General features: G+C 42.2%; 1 protein-coding gene across 1 annotated transcript; it reads left to right on the top strand.

Annotated features, from left to right (window-relative positions):
* Window positions 1–2,244: 2,244 nt before the first annotated feature.
* Window positions 2,245–19,713, top strand: LOC102787334 (major histocompatibility complex class I-related protein 1-like). Its single transcript, XM_087835473.1, has 7 exons — window positions 2,245–2,397; window positions 10,735–10,738; window positions 11,192–11,394; window positions 12,406–12,450; window positions 15,654–15,662; window positions 17,652–17,670; window positions 19,496–19,713. Exons 1-7 carry the CDS (start codon window positions 2,245–2,247, stop codon window positions 19,711–19,713), a joined length of 651 nt encoding a protein of 216 aa, XP_087691599.1.
* The last annotated feature ends 1,980 nt before the right edge of the window (window positions 19,714–21,693 follow it).

Raw genomic sequence — 21,693 nt, 5'->3', positions numbered from 1 at the left:
AGCGCAGTGTTCGCATGAACCTGGTGTGGAAATACCCGCTTGGGCGGGTTGCAGCCCGAGGCACATCACACACGCGTCATGTGTATCTGAACCTGAGATTTTGCAACCACAGGGGCAAATTCTTGGCAGCGGTTTGCAGTCTGCCATATTAAGGAAGCTTGGTGTAGCTAGCTTGGAATGGCTGGACAGCTAACGCTGATCTTTTTTTTTTCTCTCGGTTGGGTAGCTATGGTGAGCTAGTATGACCTAGCTAGTGTGGCAGCTAGCGCTTGTGCTACTTGGCTTGGTGACTGTGTGTAGCAAAGACAGTTAGTTTGGTCAGCTAGCTGTTGTGCTAGGTGGCAGCTAACACACTCTCCCACCTGGCTCTGTGGTGAAGAGCAGGCGACTCAAAACGTGAACCGTGCTAGCGCCCGGTGACCAAGGTGTTAGCTTGCTCGCGTGGACAGTTAAGCTACCACTCATGTTCACAGTCGGGAGAGATGAGGTTTCTAAGAAGCGAGAAGAGGAAATTGAAATTGAATGACGGGTGACGCTGCGTCACACCCTTTTATAGGGAGGAGGGTGGCCCCTCCCTGACGCAAGCGTCACGACTACCAGCCAATGCTGGCTGGAGTAATGATATAGAGGCTTCTGAGGACAATGCTGAGAGAGCGTTCCCCATAGTGAGACACCGAAACAAATGTTTGAAATAGAACTCTAAGTGATTTGCTTCGACCACCATACGTAGCCTTAGCATTGTTCTCCTTCTCTATATATCACCTCTAGTTCACAAGTACTAAACAATCTCATAGTGCCACCTACTGACATTCTTTGGGAACAGCAGTTAATTTTCACGAGGCAATTTTAGGTGGGTTACACCCAAAATTGTTAAATCAAATTAAATAAATTGAGCATTTTAACATCACTCAAGCAAATATTGAGCTATAAAGACTATGCTCATATTTTGATGTGTTTGTAGTTTTAATAGGAAATGACATTTTATTTTTTATTCATTGAAAGAAATAAAAACAAAATATAAATAAATTAAAAAAAAATGTAAATAAATATAAATAAATAAAAATAAAAAAGAGGGGTTGGACTGGAGAGGGGCTGGACTTTGTCTCAGTCTGGAGTTGCCCCTGGTGAGAGGGGGCGTGGGCTGGGGTGGGTATTTTAATATCCCCTCAGCTTGCTACCTGTACGTTGGGGTTCTTCCCAGTGGATGAGAGGGTTTGTTCCCTTCGCCTTTGGGTTGGGGAATGGCTCCTGACTGTCATCTGCGCTTATACGTCGATTGGCAGTTCAGAGTACCCAGCCTTTTTACAGTCCCTGGGTGGGGTGCTGGGAGGTGCTCCGCCTGGAGACTCTGTTGTCCTACTGGGAGACTTCAATGCTCACGTGGGTAATGACAGTGAGACCTGGAGGGGCGTAATCGGGAGGAACGGCCTCCCTAATCTGCACCCGAGTGGTTTTTTGTTATTGGACTTCTGTGCAAATCACAGTTTGGCCATAACGAACACCTTGTTCGAACAGAAGAGTGTCCATAAGTGCACGTGGCAGCAGGATGCTCTAGGCCGCAGGTTGATGATCGATTTTGTAATTGTATCACCAGACCTGCTACCATATGTTCTCGACACTTGGGTAAAGAGAGGGGCTGAGCTGTTAACTGATCATCACCTAGTGGTGAGTTGGATCAGGTGGCAGGGGAGGACGCTGGACAGACTCGATGCACCTAAATGTATAGTGAGGGTGTGCTGGGAATGCCTAGCAGAGGCCCCAGTCCAAGAGATCTTCAACGCATACCCCCGGCAGAGCTTCAACAGCATTCCGAGGGAGACTGAGGACATTGAGTCCGAATGGACCATGTTCAGCATCTCCATTGCCGAAGCTGCTGCAATGAGCTGCGGCTGCAAGCTGATTGGTGCCTGTCGTGGTGGTAACCCCCAAACCAAACGCTGGACACCAGAGGTGAAGGGAGCGACCAGGCTGAAGAAGGAGTCCTATCGGGCTTGGTTAGCCTGTGGGACTTCGGAGGCAGCTGACAGGTACCAACAGACCAAGCAGGATGCGGCTCGGACAGTGGCTGAAGCAAAAACTCGAGTGTGGGTGGAGTTTCCTTGAAGAGATTCTGGCAAACTCAGGAGGGGAAAGCGGTGCTCTTCCTGTACTGTATATAGTGCTGGCGGAGCGCTGCTTACGTCGACTGACAGAATTGTTGGGCAGTGGAAGGAATACTTCGAGGACCTCCTTAATCCCACTGACATGTCTTCCGAGGAGGAAGTAGAGTTCGGGGATGAAGGGGATGATCTGCCAATTTCTGGGGGTGAGGTCACTGAGGCAGTTAAACAACTCCTTGATGGCAGAGCCCCTAGTGTGGATGAGGTCTGCCCCGAGTTCCTAAAGGCTCTGGATGTTGTAGGGCTGTCCTGGCTGACATGCCTCTGCAATGTTGCGTGGAGATCAGGGGCGGAACCCCTTGACTGGCAGACCGGGGTGGTGGTCCCCATTTTCAAGAAAGGGGAACGGAGAGTGTGTGCCAACTATAGGGGGATCACACTCCTCAGCCTCCCTGGGAAAGTCTATGCCAGGGTGCTGGAAAGGAGAGTTTGTCCGTTAGTCAAACCTTAGATACAGGAGGAACAATGCGGTTTTCGTACTGGTCACGGAACACTGGAGCAGCTCTTTATCCTCTCAAGATACTTGAGGGTGCATGGGAGTTTGCCCAACCAGTCTACATGTGTTTTGTTGACTTGGAGAAGGTATTCGACCGTGTCCCTCGGGGTGTCCTGTGGGAGGTGCTACGGGAGTATGGGGTGTCTGGCCCATTGCTACGGGCCATTCGATCCCTATACAACTGTTGCAAGAGCTTGGTTCCTATAGCCGGTAATAAGTCAGACTCGTTCTTAGGGATAGGTACCGGTATCCGGTGCCATTACGGCACCGGTTCTGACATAAACGGTAGTAACCAGAAAAGCAGTAAACAGAAAAGCAGCGCACATTTTGGTGCTTTATTTCGGTGCTTTTTTTTCTGAGATGTCAAACACTTTGGATTCTAGCCAGTCATTTTATGTTTCTGAGGATAGTGGGTGGGCTCAGGTACGTACGTTGTTTTAGAGCAGAGCTACAGATTAAAAATGCTCAAGGCGGAGCGGTCAAAAGCCTGCCTGTACTTCACAGCAAAAGATGCAAACTCAGCAGCCTGCAAGAAGTGATTTAAGGTGATGCTGTGCAAAGGAGGTAACGCCTCGAATCTGATGAAACACCTGGCGAGGCATAGCATTTTAAAGCCAAGAAATGCATGGTATTTGATAGCTTTCTGCAAGACCGAGCACCGAGTGCGGGTGTGGTGCCTGTTATTGGACCTGGAGTAAGCAACATACCCCAAGAACCCGAAGAGTAGAGTCCTGGCCCGTAGCCCTGCCAGTGTAGCAGAAATGATGATGGATGATGATGGCAGCAGCAGCCGTTCTTCTCTGCTTGAGTAGCTTAATGTTGTTCATGTGTAATTTACGTTGAGTGGGCTAACCACGTTATTAAATTAATGCATGTAAAGTGAACTAGCAAACACCATCATAGCTACATGCGGCTGTCTTCTTGTTTGATGGCAGATACTCCCTTCACCCTGGCAAAAAAGGCTAAAATGACCAAAGAAAAAGTGGAAAACAGCTAAACATGAGAGGGTTTTTTTTTTCCATTGTTTAGGCACTGCTTCCAACCAAGAGTGATGCCATAAATCCCCTATAGCCGCCGATAAAGGCTAACATTGTTATCTTTTTACAAAAAAACAGCTGAACATGAGAGGTTTTTGGACCAATTTTGTGTTCTCCATTCTTTAAGCACCGGTTCGAGCACCGTTTAAGCACCGGCACCGTTTCAAAAGTACCGGTTTGGTACTGGTATCGGATAAAACCTAAACAATACCCATCCCTAGAAATGACGAGAGGAGAAAACTGAGATTTGAATCACACAGACGCTGATTAGCTCACTAGCGAGAAAATAATTGGATTACAGTAACAATGACAGAGTTTCATAGCATGGGGAAGTAGAAGGAAGAACCTACAATAAACCCAAATGCCCAGGAATGCAGTCAGACAAGTGACTACCAATCTTATTTTTTAATTTCACACGAAAGCCTCACGAACAGGAAACAAAAATAAAACTGAACATATCTACTGCTAAGAAAAAAAAAGACAAATAAATACCTGCCTTAAATATGCACAAAGGGACTTTACCAGTTATCCTGTTTGGTAAGTAGCATTTGCGCAACATCTCTAAAATTAGAAATACCCTGTCTCAGAGTGACGCTGACAAACTAGTTCATGCATTTATTACTTCCAGGCTGGACTACTGCAATTCATTATTATCAGGATGTCCTAAAAACTCCCTGAAAAGCCTTCAGTTAATCCAAAATGCTGCAGCAAGAGTCCTGACAGGGACTAGAAAGAGTTAGCATATTTCTCCTCTATTGGTTTTCCTTCATTGACTCCCTGGTAAATAGAGAATTGAATTCAAAATCCTGCTCCTCACATACAAGGTCTTAAATAATCAGGCCCCATCTTATCTTAATGACCTTGTAGTACCATATCACCCTATAAGAGCACTCCACTCTTACACTGCAGGCTTACTTGTTGTTCCTAGAGTATTTAAAAGTAGAATGGGAGGGAGAGCCTTCAGTTTTCAGGCCCCTCTTCTGTGGAACCAGCTTCCAGTTTGGATTCAGGAGACAGACACTATCTTTACTTTTAAGATTAGGCTTAAAACTTTCCTTTTTGCTAAAGCATATAGTTAGGGCTGGACCAGGTGACCCTGAATCCTCCCTTAGTTATGCTGCAATAGACGTAAGCTACTTTTCCTCCCCATCCCCGGCTGCCTCCCTCTTCCCGCTCCAACACACCCACCCACACAAGTAGGGCCTTGGGGTGCGGGTGTGTCACAGGGTGCAGGGGAGGCATCGCCCCCTCCCCCCCCCCTGTCCCCTTCTGGCCACCTGTGCCTCAATTTTATTCCACAACTTAGACATCCACATTACTCACGCTCTCATAACACATACATATAGGGCCTTGAGGGTGGGCTCATTAACGGCGTCCAGTGGACGGTCTGTGTATTCAACCCCACCTCTGGTGACAGTGCCCACCTCTCAATTTTAAATCCATGTAGACATTGAGGGTTCTCAGGAGGGGCTGTGTTAACACCTGCTGCTCTCTAGCAGCAGCACCATGCTCTCCCGTGTTTTAAATGCACCTTAGAACAACACGCAGCAACACTACACATGAGCGAGAAGCGGGAGGTTTGGGGTCTTCACACACCCCTGTTCTCTGCTGGCCATTGGGGCAGGGGGGGGCTGGGAGGAGGTGTTGGCCGTCCGATTGGGATCTGGGATGCGGGGCCTCCCTGCTGCTGTGGAGCCTGGGGCGGTCTGCTTGCCTGTACCCCGGGGGAAAGGGTAACATCTCCTGGGTCTAGGTGCCGTTTCCCCCTCCAGGGGTGAGGGTACCTGGACCTGGGGTATAGAGTTTGTTTGGGGAGTGTGATTGTGTGTACAGTGTCCATGTATGTCTATCCCTTTGTTGGGTGAGTGCTGACTATTTGTATATGTGTGCATGAGGGTGGGAATGCATGTTTGTGTCTGTGTGTGCCTGTTTGTCTGTGTCTATATGTCAGGTCGGGTCTTAGACTCCACCTCTCTGGGAACTCCCAGGCCCTCCAAAGTGTGGAGGCCTATCTCCCCTCACCACACTCCCTGCCCATAACTGATGCCCTCAGGGGTTGGTGCGTTGGTGGTTCTTGGTGTCCGGGGCTGGGCGCTCAGGTATGTACCAGCTCACTCCCGGTGACTACTTGGCGGGGCCTGGTGCCTGTTGCTCGGTCAGGCCTCTTCCGGGGCAAAGGGGGCCCTTGGGCCTCCGGCCTCTGGGCCTGCGGCTCGGTTCACTCTGGCACAGCTGGCTGCTGGCAGAGCCGGCGGGCACGCTACTGCAGCCCCCTCTGGCTTCTGCTCCATGGCTACTGGGTGACCCCTCATCTGGGGCTCTCCTCAGCTCTTCCCAGGAGGGTGGCACAGATGCCCCTCCGGTGGTCCTCCTTGGGCTCTCGCACTCTGGGGCCTCTGGATGTCTGGAGCCTGGATCTCCTCCGTGCCTGCTTCATGCCCTGGGGGACAGGGCTATGGCTCTCTACACCCTCTAGCAGACCATTACATGGGGAAACCTTTTGAATACAAGCGCGCTGCTGCACACAGGTGTGCACACAGGTGTTCACTGTTCATAGACATAAACTACACCTTTATTGGCTGCTATTTCCAAGCACATTATGTGCTGTCGGTCCTGCCTGCTACACAACAACATTCAATATTTAGTATTTACTGCTGTTTACACTTAGCTAGATTAACGTGATGGTGTTGTGTTTAGTATGTTGCTCTGTTTTTTTTCCTTGTTTTCTCTTTTTTTCTCTCAACAGGTGATCCAGGAGATTTTTTTTCTCTTCTTTCTCTTTTTAAGTGCCCTTTCTCACTGTCCCTCTTCCCTTCTGTTTTTCTTTTCCTTCCTCTTTCTTTCTCCCTTTCCTATCCCTCAGTCATGTCTGTCCCATCTGTAACAACTGAAAATAAAATAAAATAAATAATATCAAATGGACCAATATGGCAAGGCCGTGATGATCCATTTGGTAAAGTAAATCCATTGGGTATCCTTGTTGGTCTTCAGACAAAAATTCTGATGGCTAAAGAACCAAATGGGACAGGCAAAAAAACAACAACAATAAAACAAAACAAAACATGATTTAAAGAGAAACAGAATCTGAGGAATGACCAATCTGTTAATTCAACTCTAATGAAACAGGACAGGATCCCCTGGAGACACACTGATGGAGGTGAAGATGGAGCAGGTCGAGGATTGCATAAAGCTCTCTGAGTGACCAGACTCTTACCCACATGGGTGAGAGTCTGAAAGACGAAATGACGAGAGGAGAAAACTGAGATTTGAATCACACAGACGCTGATTAGCTCACTAGCGAGAAAATAATTGGATTACAGTAACGATGACAGAGTTTCATAGCATGGAGAAGTAGAAGGAAGAACCTACAATAAACCCAAATGCCCAGGAATGCAGTCAGACAAGTGACTACCAATCTTCTTGTTTAATTTCACACGAAAGCCTCACGAACAGGAAACAAAAATAAAACACACATCTACTGCTAAGAAAAACAAAGACAAATAAATACCTGCCTTAAATAAGCACAAAGGGACTTTACCAGTTATCCTGTTCGTACGCAAGAGTGGCATATTTCCAAAACTTGCAGATGAGGTGGAGCTCATGGGAGTTGGTTATGTGATACCATGCAAGCCCAAAGCAGCAGGTGACATTCTGGAGAAACCTAAAGCAATAAGTTCCTGGTATTTATAAATGTACACATAAAAAGGTGCATTCGTTTCTACCACCAATAACATTACATACCATTTTTCATATAACCAAGAAGCACTCCAACATTTGATGCTCTTCTCTTCAACTCCAGTCTCCAGTCAAAATATAGATATTTCTGTAACTTAAGTTGTTTTGTTTTTTTTACGTTCAGATAAAGTCACATTTTAGACCTTTTCTTGTAATGTGCACTCTGTATTTGTATGTAAGTGAGTTTTAATGTCAGGAACACCAAAATCTGAACTATAATATGTAGTTTACTGGATAAAGCTGTGCTGGTCACTTAGTGCTCACAGGAGAAATATGGTATCTAACCAGATTCTTATTCTGGATGGCATTGCCTCAGCCTCCAGTAACACTGTGAGGAACCTTGGAGTGATTTTTGACCAAGACATGTCCTTCAACGCACATATTAAACAAATATGTAAGACTGCTTTCTTCCATTTGCGCAGCATCTCTAAAATTAGAAACACCCTGTCTCAGAGTGACGCTGAAAAACTAGTTCATGCATTTATTACTGCTTTCTTCCATTTGCGCAGCATCTCTAAAATTAGAAACACCCTGTCTCAGAGTGACGCTGAAAAACTAGTTCATGCACTTATTACTTCTAGGCTGGGCTACTGTAATTCATTATTATCAGGATGTCCTAAAAACTCCCTGAAAAGCCTTCAGTTAATCCGAAATGCTGCAGCAAGAGTACTGACAGGGACTAGAAAGAGAGAGCATATTTCTCCTGTTTTGGCTTTTATTCATTGACTCCGGGTGAAGTGTCTTGCCTAAGGACACAATGACCGAGACTGTCCAAGCCGGGGCTTGAACCGGCAACCTTTCGATTACAAGGCGACCTCCCAACTTTTGAGCCACGATTGCCCCGTATATGGCATATACAATTTTTTTATACAAGTTCCACAATCATATACATCATCTGCATCAATGTGGAACCTTTTAACCCTTTGGGTTATTTTTTGGTTCTGGGATCCTGGTGTTAGGACCTATGAAAAACATTGTGCAGACTCTTGGATGTTAGAAGACAACTGATACTGCTCATGAATAAGACTAAAGGCAGGAAAGTGTCCTTTTTAACTAAACCTTAAGTTTTATATCATAGTTTATAATATAGCTTGTGTATTTCAGTAATAGCTTCTTTATTTCAGTATAGTGGTGTGCACCTCTTACCAGTTTGTCCTTGAAAAACCACACGAGTCCAGATTTCCGAGGACATGGCACATGGAGTCTGATACTCCTATAAGTTATCCAAGTCATCCAATTTTTTTGTAATGGAAAAACAAACATTCATGTCTCCAGTAAGTTATCTCAGGGACAACTATTTAATTAGCAGCTTCTGCAGTAACCATGGTAACCACGGACACTGAGTGGATGGTCCGATGCAGGTCAGACTTTAGGAAATTATCCTTCAAGTTTCTGAAAAAAAAAGGCTCGTCAGCTGTGCGGCTATTTGTCAGAATATGTTTTATATGAGCACCGTGTGACGCTCACTTCACTGAATGAAGAGCAAACAGTTTGTCACATTGTTACGAGAACATGCGTGTATTAATTTCATGATTTATTAAATGTATAAATGTTAATATAGCTACATGCAAAGAAATCAAAATGTGTCCATGAATTAAGTTATGTTTATTTTTTTAACCACAATGAACTGTATGATTTCAGATTAACTCAAATAGATTTTTACAATTTTGTTAGATTTCAGTTATACACTCAGACAGATTGCAGTCAGTGGAATTTAAAAGAGTTCAAATGATATTTTGTATCTGCAAAACAATACATTTATTTGATTTATTTTTAGTCTAGCACTGAAATTTAGAATTCAGCAATACACAGAGCTCAGCTTTACTTGGAAGGTTATTACATTTGTAGTGGATTTAAGTATTTGGGATTCCAGGTGGTTGATATTGTACAACAACAAAAACACGCGTAAATCACCAAAAGGAAAGCAACACTGCCCTCTCCTGGTTAAATTAAAGTATTACACAATGACTGTTTTTCGGTCACAGAGAGACCCACAGAGATTTATTATTTTTTTAATTATGTTTTTATTTTTGTAATATGCTATGTTTATATTTCCAAGAAGTCTAGATCCCTAAATACACTAAATTACATTTGCTGCCGTCTGATTGGCTGATTACATATTTGTGTTAATAAGCAGTTGAACAGGTGTACCTATTAAACTGGCCAGAGAGTATAGGCCTTAAATTTGGTTATGAATCTTTCAGTCCATTTTTTTTCTTCTTTCTTTCTGCTATTCCTCTGCTGAGAGAAACTGTAGAAGTGGAGGGTTTTATTAGCATTCAAATGTCTCTGTGAATACAGAAGAAAAAATGACCACAAAGCAAGAAAGCATGAGATAAGGCTAATCAAAAAGGTATTGGGTGAAGCATGTGCTTATTATGCCAACCCTTTTAACAAAAGATAATTTAGCAAGCAGCTCATTTACATATACATAAATATTTTTTTCTTAATAAATAAATAAATTTAGTTAAGTATTGATATGTAAGTAAGTAAGTAAAATTTATTTATATAGCGCTTTTCACAGATAAAAATCACAAAGTGCTTTACAACACAGGAAATGGGAATATAAAAACAATATAACAGTAAATAAAACAATGTAAAACAATAAAACTATAAAAACAGCATAAGAAGAAATTAATCAAATGCTTTTCTAAATAAAAATGTCTTCAGCTGTTTCTTAAAAGAATCAATGGAGTCCGTGCAGCGAAGAGACAGTGGGAAAGAATTCCACAACCGTGGTGCCACAGTCTGAAAGGCCCGATCACCACGAGTTTTAAAACGAGTGCGCGGTACCACCAGCAGTCTCTGATCTAAATGTGCTGGCTGCACAATGATAACCTCCAATTATTAAATCAATAGTATCAATAGTATTAATACCAACATTGGTATTGGTCAGTAATAGCGTGGTTAAATAAATTCGCAATCAATTTTCTCTTCTACGTTCAGAAGACTGTTTCAGTTTCATCAAAGATGTGTCTGATATGTCTGTGAAAGCAGCTTAACCATAACTGCTTTGCTGTGTTTTGTTGTTGTGTCATCACGTGACTCAGCCATGCTGCACAAACACAGGGGAGGCTCAAAAGACTGAATGTGATGGGAGAGAAAAAGCGGAGCATGCCGTGGGATTTTGCAGTGACCTGTGGGGCTTTACAGAAAGGCAAGCAGAGCTGCTACCCCCCCAGTGGCTATTATCAATATATATCATATATTCAGTACATTATGCATTCAGTACATAGATTTGCCCGTGTAATTTATATACCTGTGTATCTGTGTCAGCACTTAATGATACTGGCTCTGTATTTCTCAGATCAGTATGTTGTTCATTCAAAGATGTTCTTCTGCTTGGTTGTAATGGGTGATTGTTTGTTACTGTTGCCTTCCTGTTAGCTCAAAGTAGTTTGGGTATCAAGAAGATTCTTTAAGTTACCGAGTGATGAATGTATCAATTAACGATAACATATATGTAAGTTGCAAGAAGTAGATTTTTTCAGAGCTCTAACAGAATTACAAATATTTAACCTTAGTGATATTTTCTGCTTTTGTTTAATCTAAATTAAGCCACATATTTATTTCAATAATGTGACAAAGATTAGTAACGTTTTATAAAACATTAATAAAAAACAATAATGGAGGTAACTGTGACTGCAATGGAAGGGGACCAGAACTCAAAACAGAGTGGATTAAAAACCTTATGAAGAACGATCCTTGGCACCTGGAGTAGATATCAATTGTAAGATGTGCTGAGATCTGTCTCTCTTTTTCAGGTGTTCATATTTTGCAAAGAATGAATAGCTGTGAATGGGGTGTTGAGACTGGAGAGATAAATGGCTTCAATCAGTATGGGTATGATGGAGAAGACTTTCTATCATTTGACCTGCAAACAGTGACATGGATCGCCACATCATCACAGGCTGTCACCACCAAACTGCGATGGGAAGCTGAAAAAGCTCAGTTTGAATATGTCTGTGTGTTTCACTTTTCCAGTGAAAATGAGAACATCATCATCAAATTGGACAAAACACTAAACTGCAGTGGTTGTAACACTGCAGTTGAGTGTTTTGAAGACAATAACTTTGCACTCTAGCTTTTAGAGCTAATCCTGTCACTTTGCTTTTTAATTAATGTATTGCTCAATGTACAGTAACTGTGTTATATTAGCCTGGGTTAAAACTGGGATTAAGTGATTGTGCAAGCTATGAGCACTTCTTTCAACCCAAAATATTAGCACAAAAGAGTAAACCCTCTCTCAATACTGATTACTTAAGCATTATGTGTTCTTGCACCCTCAAGTATGGCACACCATACATACTTAAGAATTAGTTTCTCATTGTTGTAATTACTGAAACTTACTCAGCAGTTGCTATTGTTTTATTCTGTGTTTGTTGCCAATGTGTGTCTGCTCTTGTGGTATATGACGACCAAGCACTTTTTGATATCAAGTCATCCCACAAAACTTGAATAAAGCATAATATGGGCGATCAAACCTCAACCCCTCTACGATCACTGGTGTTTTAACTGGCACACTTGTTCACTTGCCTGCTGTCATCTAATAGAGGAAACGTTTCAGATGAAGGGGGAGATGTGTAGGTCTTCTGTTGAGAGCTAAATCTTACCTGAGATGTGGCTGTTGGTTTAATTCTTTCTGCTATTCAGGTGGATTTTTTTTTCCAACTCAACGATCACTGGGGCTTCAGTGGATCCAGCTTGCCTTTCCTGCTCATCTGGGTTTACCTGACTTGCTGGTGGAAGCTTCTCCTTTTCCTTGTTTAAAAACATGTTTAAAACCAGAGATTAGAAAAATGTATTAATCAAGAATGAAGAAGAGCAATAATAATAATAATAATACTAAAACTCTTGGTTGTTTTGCTTGGATTATCGTTATGAAATTTAATTTAAAGTACTTACTTATCTAAGATGGACTTTTTTTGTTTTGTTTTTCTGTTTGTTTGTTTGTTTTGTTTTACTCTTTTGCTTCAAGCCCTATGTAAATGAGCTGTTTCCTAAATTATCTTTTGTTAAAAGGGTTGGCATAACACGCATTTGCTTCAGCCAATACCTTTTTGATTAGCTTTATCTCGTGCTTTCTTGCTTTGTGCTAGATCTATATTCTGTATTCATTAAGAGATTTGAATGCTTATCAAATGGATAAATAAAAAAAAGTAAATAAAACAGACCAGGTGTTGCGATGTGAATTATGGGAACATTTGCCCATTGAGCTGCACCTCTACAACAGTTTGTGAGGAAAAAAAAATGTTCGTTTGACTCTTATAAATGCTAGATCTCTAATAAACAATACTTTTCAGTTAAATGAATCCTTCTCATCTAGTGAATTGGATTTTATGTTTCTGACAGAGACTTGGCTTCATGCTGGAGAGTTCACCCCATTCTCAGAACTTTTCCTCTTGACTGTATGTTTTCCAGTTCCCCTCGAACTACAGGCAGAGGTCTGGGCCTAACAGCTGTATTAAAATCCAGTTTCCGATGTCGACAGTCAACATCTGACCCCTCCTCCACCTTTGAAGTGCAGTCATTTGTCATAAACTGGAATACTACTTGCTAAATTCAGCAAAGAAGTCTTTTTTGAATTTGCAGGGGACACATACTGGACCTTGTGTTGTCAATTGGTTTAAACTTTGTCTCACTGAGATTTGTGATACTCCTATTTCACACCGTTTTGCTGTTTTATTTATTGTTATTCAGAATCAGAAAACTTTATTAATCCCAAAGGAAATTAGGGTTACAGCAGGCAGCACGCTAATGGCGCATGCGCACTTACAAAGGAACCTTCTGACCAACTTTACACAAACATCACATTGGGGAGACATGTCAGAAAGGTAGGCTGACAGGGAAAAAACAACGAAAATACATAACATGAGGTAAGAGGAGGAGAAAAAAAAACTCCACTCAGACTGAGCTCCTAGTGTTTGATAACAGAACAGTTTGATAACAGAAAAAACACCTCAGCACAAAAAGCACATGACTATCAATACACCATAGAAACACAAGACAAGCAACGGGCGGGTAAAGGGTAAGAGAGAGCCGGTGTAGACAGCGCATCCGGTCCTGCAGCATGTCTGCGCTGGTCCAGTCGACTGCCATCTTCCCCGGTAGGGCACAAGCATCGAAGGCGTTTGGAAAGGGAGGGGGGATCAGTGTGTGCATATCAGTGTATGTGTGTGTGTGTGTGTGTCCAGAGTTCATCTGAGACAGTGTCCTTCGCCCCGCCAGGCTAAGTAAACAGTCTTCCAGCCAACCCAGGTGGCCTTGCATGGAATGGGGGGAACAGTCTAAACACAGTCGTTATCAGGGTGTTTTGTTCAGCTCCAGCCTTGAGGCCGCAGCTGGCGCCAAAGGGGTATCCGCATGAAGTGATGATGGTTTTTACTTTAGTGCGAACAGCTCATATGAATTTCAAAGCTGTTCTAACAGTCCAACACTGGTCTCTCAATCTCCCGTTGGAGAGCCGTGAGCTTTCTATGATGTTATCCAAACTTACGTTCCGTGATGTTGTTATTCTTTTTGCTCAAAGAGCAGATTCTGAGAACTCACGACCGCAGTGCACTTCCCCAAGATGTGATCGAATTTGTGCTCAAAGGTGTTATTCGAGCTAGCCCCACCAGATGTAATCCAGTTTTTCACTCAGAGGTCTTGTTCTGAGTATTCACGGCAGCCGTGCGTTCTCCAAGATCTTCTCCGTGCTGCACTCAATGAGCCCATTTTGAGAAACTCACGCCTCGTCCCATCGTTTCAATCCCAGCGGGCAGCCTTGTGGGGGTTTGAACATCCGGTTCCGCTTCCTTAATTCTTCGATAAGCCAGGGCCAAGCCAGCTCCGATCAGCAAGAACCCTGTTATCATGGTTCCGAATAGGTAGATATCTTCAGCAGTCAGGCTCACCCGAGCCCAGACTTCTCGTTGAGAAGGGCTGTCAATTGCATTCAGAGACCAGTTGATCAAATCCATAATTCCTCTTTTAGGTTTTAGAGAACAGACTGTGAGAGAGTGTTCCAGGGAAAAGTAAGTAAAAACACAAGACAAGACAAGGACATAAGAAGCTAAGCAGGGAAGATAAGGGCAGGAGAGGAGAAAAGTGCGACCGCCTTCGCTGAGAGCCAAAAGACTTCTGCCCAACTGTCAAGCTCAACTGTGTGGACTTGATCGGTCGGGTTGCTGTTGCTGTTCAAAATGCAGCAACTCGCCTTTTGTTGGGCAAGAAAGAGTGTTAAACCTATACTGGCCTCCTTACACTGGCTTCCAGTCCATTTCAGGATCTGACCTGCAGTTTGTGCATTGTGCTAGCTCTTCCTTTTCCTTTGAAGTGTTCTCACCCAAGGATCAATGGATTATAGGGTTTCTTTAATGGTGTAAGAATTTTACATGAAAAAAAAAAATCTCTTGAGGTGATGTGTGATATGGTGACCATTGTCAAATTTACCGAGGCAAATCTAATCATATAATTGAAGAGATCATTCTCAGCACAGGAAATGACTTTGGTTTTCTAGCTAATTTTGTAATCTAAACTGCATAATGTGGTTGCAGACACCGAAAATCTGAAGCAACAGTATGAGACTATAAGACAATAGTCTGGCTCCTTTGGATGTGGATGAGTAGCAGCTCTACTCTGAGCCCCTTCCCGATGGCCGAACACATCACCCTGTCTCTAAGGGTGAGGACGGCCACCTTTCGCCGATTGTTTTCGGGATCTCATTCTTTTATGAGGGTAGGTGAGGGTAGGGACATAGATCAACTGGTAAATTGAGAGCTTTGCTTTTATGCTCAGCTCTCTCTTCATCACAACTGACTGGTACACTGTCCACATCGCTACAGCCATGGCACCAGTCTGTTTGTTGATCTCCCGCTCCCCTGTCCCAAGATACCTAACCTCCTCTACTTGGGCAAAAATTAATCCCTTGGATTAATTATTCAGTTGGAAAAAATAAAGTACGCTCTCAAGGGGTCGAAGGAGAGATTCTTTGCCGTTTGGGATACATTGCTAAAACATTTTCTCTAAATATAAAAGGGACTAGAAAGAGAAAGCATATTTCTCCTGTTTTGGCTTCCCTTCATTGGCTTCCTGTTAAATCCAGAATTGAATTCAAAATCCTGCTCCTCACATACAAGGTCTTAAATAATCAGGCCCCATCTTATCTTAATGACCTTGTAGTACCATATCACCCTATTAGAGCACTTCGCTCTCGCTCTGCAGGCCTACTTGTTGTTCCTAGAGTATGTAAAAGTAGAATGGGAGGCAGAGCCTTCAGTTTTCAGGCCCCTCTTCTGTGGAACCAGCTTCCAGTTTGGATTCGGGAGACAGACACTATCTCTGCTTTTAAGATTAGGCTAAAAACTTTCCTTTCTGCTAAAGCAAAGGAGTTTTTCCTTCCCACTGTCGCCAAAGTGCTTGCTCATAGGGGGTCAAATGATTGTTGGGTTTTTCTCTGTATCTATTATTGTACGATCTACTGTGAAATATAAAGTGCCTTGAGGCGACTGTTGTTGTGATTTGGTGCTATATAAATAAATTGAAATTGAATTGAAATTGTATGGAGTGATGCTGGACCATTTGAACCTCTATAGGAGGCTGATTTAAAGCATGTGTCTGTGAATTCAGCATTGCTGCCTCCGCTAAATGTGTCAGCGACATTGCAATCACCAGTCAAGATTGGCCAAATGCAATGCATGCTTCTGAGGAATATGCAGGGAGGCGCATCCCATGATGAGACATTTCACTCATGCTACTCTGAAAACCAGGGTTACAGAAATAATCTGAAGTTCAGATGACATCTCATCGATGTTCTCCAAAACCTCAATCCCACCATTCAGGCAATAGTTGCTGTTGCTGGTCCTCTGGAACTTTCAATTAATTCAGTTAATTAAATATTTAATTAACATCTCTTCTTCCGTCTTCACTACTTAAAATTATTAATATTACAAATATCAGCAGCTATTAGCAATTATAACATAAGGGAATTGATTTAACAGATCACATGCAAGTGTAAATTGACTTATATTAGTGAATGTGTTTCAAGTTTTATTTAATATTGGTGTAAAAATACCATGTGCGTGGTATGCTGAGCATTAAATCAGATTAAAAAAAGTCTTAGAATTCAGATAGAAACTCTGAGTAAGGCCCAGGTGGAAGATTGATCATGAAAAATAAAACTTCCATTAGCACTGCACCGCCTGGTGGATGCACAGGTGTGGTGCAGCACAGTGGCATGATGGTTAGCACGGTTTCCTCACAGCAAGAAGATCCTGAGTCCAATTCCACCATCAGTCTTTCTGTGTGGAGTTTGCATGTCTTTTTTCAAGACAATTTTATTGAGATGTGTTGCTGCCAGCAAATTCCAAATTAATATTTACATACGTTTTAATGAAACAGTAAAATATCTCAGTTTGAACATTTGATATGTTGTGTAGGTTCTATTTTGAATAAAATATAGCCTTGTGAGATTTGTAAATCATTGCATTATGATGTTATATATATTTTACACAATGTCCAAGCAATTAAAATTGGAGTTGTATATAGAAATGAGCCCTGTACAGGTCCAGGATAAGGAAACAGATAGAAAACATCTCTGCAGACCCCTGCAGACATAAACGGCGCCAATTTCTGCCTTTAGGCAACACTGATGAAAACTTTGAAACAACACAATGTTAAATCATTCAGTAGTTTGCATAGTTTCATAAGACTTTCTATGTTTTCATATTTTTACTGCAAATTAAAAAAAAAGGGTTTGTATGTAAGAACTGCAGAGTTAAGCGTTTCCATGGTTACAAGCGTGCTAACTGGAGGAACTGGAGGAACAGGGGGAGGGACACGGGTTGGTCACTTACTGTCGGTGGACGACGACTTGTTGATTCACATTTCTGTAAAGAAAAGGAATAAGTGTTATGACCTTAAAGATAGAGAAACGATGAAGTTGTGTTTGCTGCTTATCTTCTGTCGTAGTTTATTTGCAGGTATGAAATTTTTTTTATCTCTAACAGCAGTAACCTGACCTTGAGCTGTCATGAACCGAAGTTCAGTACACAAGCTGGACCCAGAAGCAGAGACAACACGCACAGGAGTATGAAAAATAAACTTTATTTCAACTAAAGGTGTCCCGAAAGGGTCAAAGGAAAACACGCGAGAAACATGGGACCGGGGGATGAGTTACGCAGGAACGCCGTAATCGGGACTGTGGGAGGCTGTAACAGAAAGAGGAAGAGAGTTACTGGGGAGCGGGGAAATAGCAGCATACGTGGGGGAGAGTATGAGTCTTACAGTCAAAGCGGGGCCGTGGGAGCCGGAGGGAGGGGTGAGGGTCCGCGGGGGAGCTCCAGGAAAGTAGAGGTGATTGGTACTGGAGGCGATCCAAACTCCAGACGGGCAGGTGGACATGCAGGTGGCTCAAAAACACGCCGAGCTGTTACCTGAGCCCAAAGGAAAAGATTAGCGTTTGTTCAGGTAAATGAGGGTTTTCACAACCGCCTTCCCGTTGGTGTACGTTACTGCTGTGAGACGACTAACGGACTGGCGTGGAGCAGCTGGCTGGGCTGAATCAAATAGTCCACCTGATAATCGCCTGAGATGGGATGCAGGTGTGGAGTGAACAGCCACACCCGTGGGCGTGGGCATCCCATCAGCTCCTCGGACACCGGGCCGCGGACCATGGCATGAGCAGCTTTTACTTTTCATTGTACTTTCATTGCGCTTTTGACATTTTTAATTGAAGTTTAGAACACAGTTTCTGGAATAATAAGAATATGAAACAGGACAGAATTTTCTTATTAGTACTGAAAAAACAGCTTGGTGTATAAGAACTGCAAAGTTAGGCGTCTCCTGTCACATGCACCCTGTTTACTGCTTACTGGAGATTTAGGATGATTTAAGGCACACACACACACACACAGACACACACACACACACACACACACACACACACACACAGTAGATAGATGACAGTTTTTCTTGATAACTTTTAGGTTTGCTGTAAGGAACACCCTCAAACCAGATCAGTGACTTTTATTTTTAATGAAAATAAAAGTATGTTAGACTCATGTCACTGTTACTGCAACGTTAATGAGAATATGTTACCTTAATCATACTGAGTGTATTATGCTAATGTTCATTTTCTTAATTCACTAACATTATAAATATTGTTTGCTCCACAGTGAAACATTCACTGAAGTATTTTGTCACTGGATCCTCTGGAGTCCCAAACATCCCAGAGTTCATGGGTGTACTGGTGTTTAACGGCATCCAGGCGGGTTACTGTGACAGCAACAGCATGACATTAAAACCAAAACAGGACTGGGTGAAGAAAATAATACAAACCAATCCTGAGCAGAAGGAGTGGTACAATCACATGTGTTTCAAGAAACAGCCAAACTTCTTCAAAAACATGATTTCTAATTTGAAGCAATTCACCAAAAGTGAAGGTGAACCTCAGATCATTTTAAATCATGGGATATATCTAAACAAAACACACTGATGTGAAAAGCTACATTTTACATTCTGTGGTCCTAAAAGGACAAATTTTCAATTTAGATTTTGCCTTGAAAAATTGTACTTTAACACTTTTTCAGCTTTTTACAGCTGTTGCTATAATCAAGACATCTGTCACATGACTGATGCGATCAATTGTTTTCTGTGTTTTTTTCCTTCTTTTATTGTTTTCTTGTGGTCCTGTGATCTTCACATCAGGCCTGCCTTTAAAAGCTGCAGTGTTCCAGTTAGTTCATGCTAATAAAAATGATGACGACCGTCTAATTATTGGACTTGAATTATGAGCACAACTCAAACCTTTGAAAATAGCAGTGCTTAACACAAGGTGCAATATATAACAGCTCTTTACGATCGCTGTTTTCTGTGTAAGTGCAAAAAGCCCCCTACAGAAATCAGGTAGAATCACATGACCTGATACACTTTAAATTTTATTTTTATGAGACTGATTTCGGGCAGATATTTTTTTCATATGTCCTGATTCAATTCCTCCACCTTGATTCCTCTTTCCTTTTCTGTTTTTACTTTCCCATGTTATTCCATGCACTCTCCGTGCCGCTCTCCCCCAACCCCACCCCCAGTTCTTCCCTCAGTGTCTCTCCTCCAGAAGACTCCCTCCTCTCCAGTCAGCTGCCACGCTACAGGTTTCTATCCTGACACTGCCGTGATGTTCTGGAGGAAAGATGGAGAGGAGCTTCATGATGGTGTGGATCCTGGAGAGATTCTCCCCAACAATGATGAGACCTTCCAGATGAGTGTTGATCTGAATGTTTCATTCAGTTGTTTTCGAAAAAGTTAAACCTGAATCTGCTTTTACTAAATAATTCTAAACACTTTCTCCTGCATCAAAATAAATTATGTCTGATATTACAGAATCTGCTCTACATGTATTATGTTCTTACCTGTCAAACTAGAACCTGGTGCACTGCCATCAGCAAGATTATTCAAAATACAGTATATTTCACCAATGATATGGAGATGACACACTTCATCAGTCCCAGCTGTTTTAATCATTGGTCTCAAAATTGAAAATCAGCTTGGTTTGTTGTCAAAATTAATTTGGCTTTCATGTTTCATTAATAAAGGACATCTTTATAATTTCTGTCTCACCTTGACTGCTGTAAATCACTTTATGCTGGCTTCACTCACTTACAGACTGCAGCTTCTACCTGAAAATTGCAAAGCAGTGAGAGACTTGAATATAACATTGCAATAGCTGTTGAACTACTCTGGCTACAAGTTAATGTGTGTATTGATTTTTATTTTTATTTTTATTATTATTAAAGCATCCTGTGGGTATTTCATGGTCTTGTTGACGACTCTGATGACCAGAGGAGATGGACCATTTACCAACAGCACTTCAAAACTGATGAAACTAATTCAGATCAGACTCCATCAATGGTGTTTCATAAATCTCTTCTTATTTATTTTTTTGTTTTTAATCTGTTTTGTGTGTGTGTGTGTGTGTGTGTGTGCTTTCGGTGTGTTGGAATTTTTTTTGTTGTTGTAGTTCTGTAAAATCTTCAATTTATCCATAGTCACTCTTTCATTAACAACTGTTCATCCCGTGGACACCTGAGAGAGACCAGATATGCAGAACCAGCACAGTTGTGGATGGTTAAACAAAGAACAGGTCAATCCTGCTCCAAACCCTAAATATTTACTATATAAACAATGCTCATGTTAAAAAAAGAAGGAAAAATTGCCCTTATTATTGTTCCAGGTCTTTATGGACAGTATCCATTCCACTGCTAGCTACTGTGTACAAGTCATAACCAACAACCTTCTATATGTTGGTGTTATTTTCCTGCTACTCGGGTCATACAAGTCTTTGGCCTTAAAGGAAGATGATCCGTCTGTTGACTAAATAAACAACAGCTAAACTCAAAATAAAGTGATCCCGTTCATAGAATCTCAAAGAGCACTCTGTCCCATAAGTTTGTGTCATTGCCTGTTTTTCTTTAAGCCTTAAAATGCTAATGCATTTGACCCTTATGACAAAAAAACATCACACTGCCCTTACATTTACTGATGAGAGGGATCTGCAAAGCTGGACTTTGGGTCACTCATGGCATAGTGGCATACTGTGTAGTGTCCTCGGACTAAACCTCTGGGTGCAAGGACATAGTCTTGTGTGGGGACACCAAAATGTGGAGATGGACAAGTCCATCCTGTTGCTCCTTTATCCATGTTCAGATGTGCCAGAGCTGGAGTCCAGCTGGTCTCTTTCTGCCTCTGTGACTGACATGGACGAGTCCTCAGAGGAGGCTGGAGAGCAGTTTTCTCTCTCAGAGTGCACGATCATTTCCAGAGTCTGCTGTATGCTGTACAGTCTAGTTTTACTTTAGTTCTTGCTCCCGGGATAACTTTTGCAGCTCCAAAAGGTTAGCATATTTTTATTATTAAACTAGTTTATAATTCCAAGAATGGTCTTCTAAGAGAAAATAAGTTAGACACACACACACACACACTCGTTTTCATATCTTAGTGAGGACATCTCATTCACATAATGCTTTCCTTAACCCTAACCATTAAAATATGAATGCCTAATCCTAACCCTCAGCCTAAACCTAATCATAACCTAATTATAAACTTGACACCCAACCACAAGCTGCTATGAATAATAAAAACAAGTAGCATCATCTGGTGGACGAACATAAAAATTGAAAGCACGTAGTGCAGAATAAAGTCATAATAAAAAGGAAGGCATTAACTGACACTTAGAATCAAATGTGTCGCTTTTGTGTAGCTTAGACATTTTAGTCTAATATAAGGAACT

This window comes from Neolamprologus brichardi, chromosome 22 (genome assembly GCF_056152115.1).
Source record: "Neolamprologus brichardi isolate AB-2024 chromosome 22, ASM5615211v1, whole genome shotgun sequence".
Lineage (NCBI taxonomy): Eukaryota > Metazoa > Chordata > Actinopteri > Cichliformes > Cichlidae > Neolamprologus > Neolamprologus brichardi.
Note: the sequence above shows the minus strand (reverse complement) of the source record. Positions and strands in the feature narration are given on the sequence as shown.

Bases quoted from the DNA above. Each gene is read 5' to 3' on its own strand.
- LOC102787334 (XM_087835473.1), top strand. From the start codon at position 2,245: ATGTCTTCCGAGGAGGAAGTAGAGTTCGGGGATGAAGGGGATGATCTG. The intron at 11,395-12,405 runs GTGTTTCACTTT...TTTTGCTTCAAG, and splicing joins CTCAGTTTGAATATGTCTGT to CCCTATGTAAATGAGCTGTT.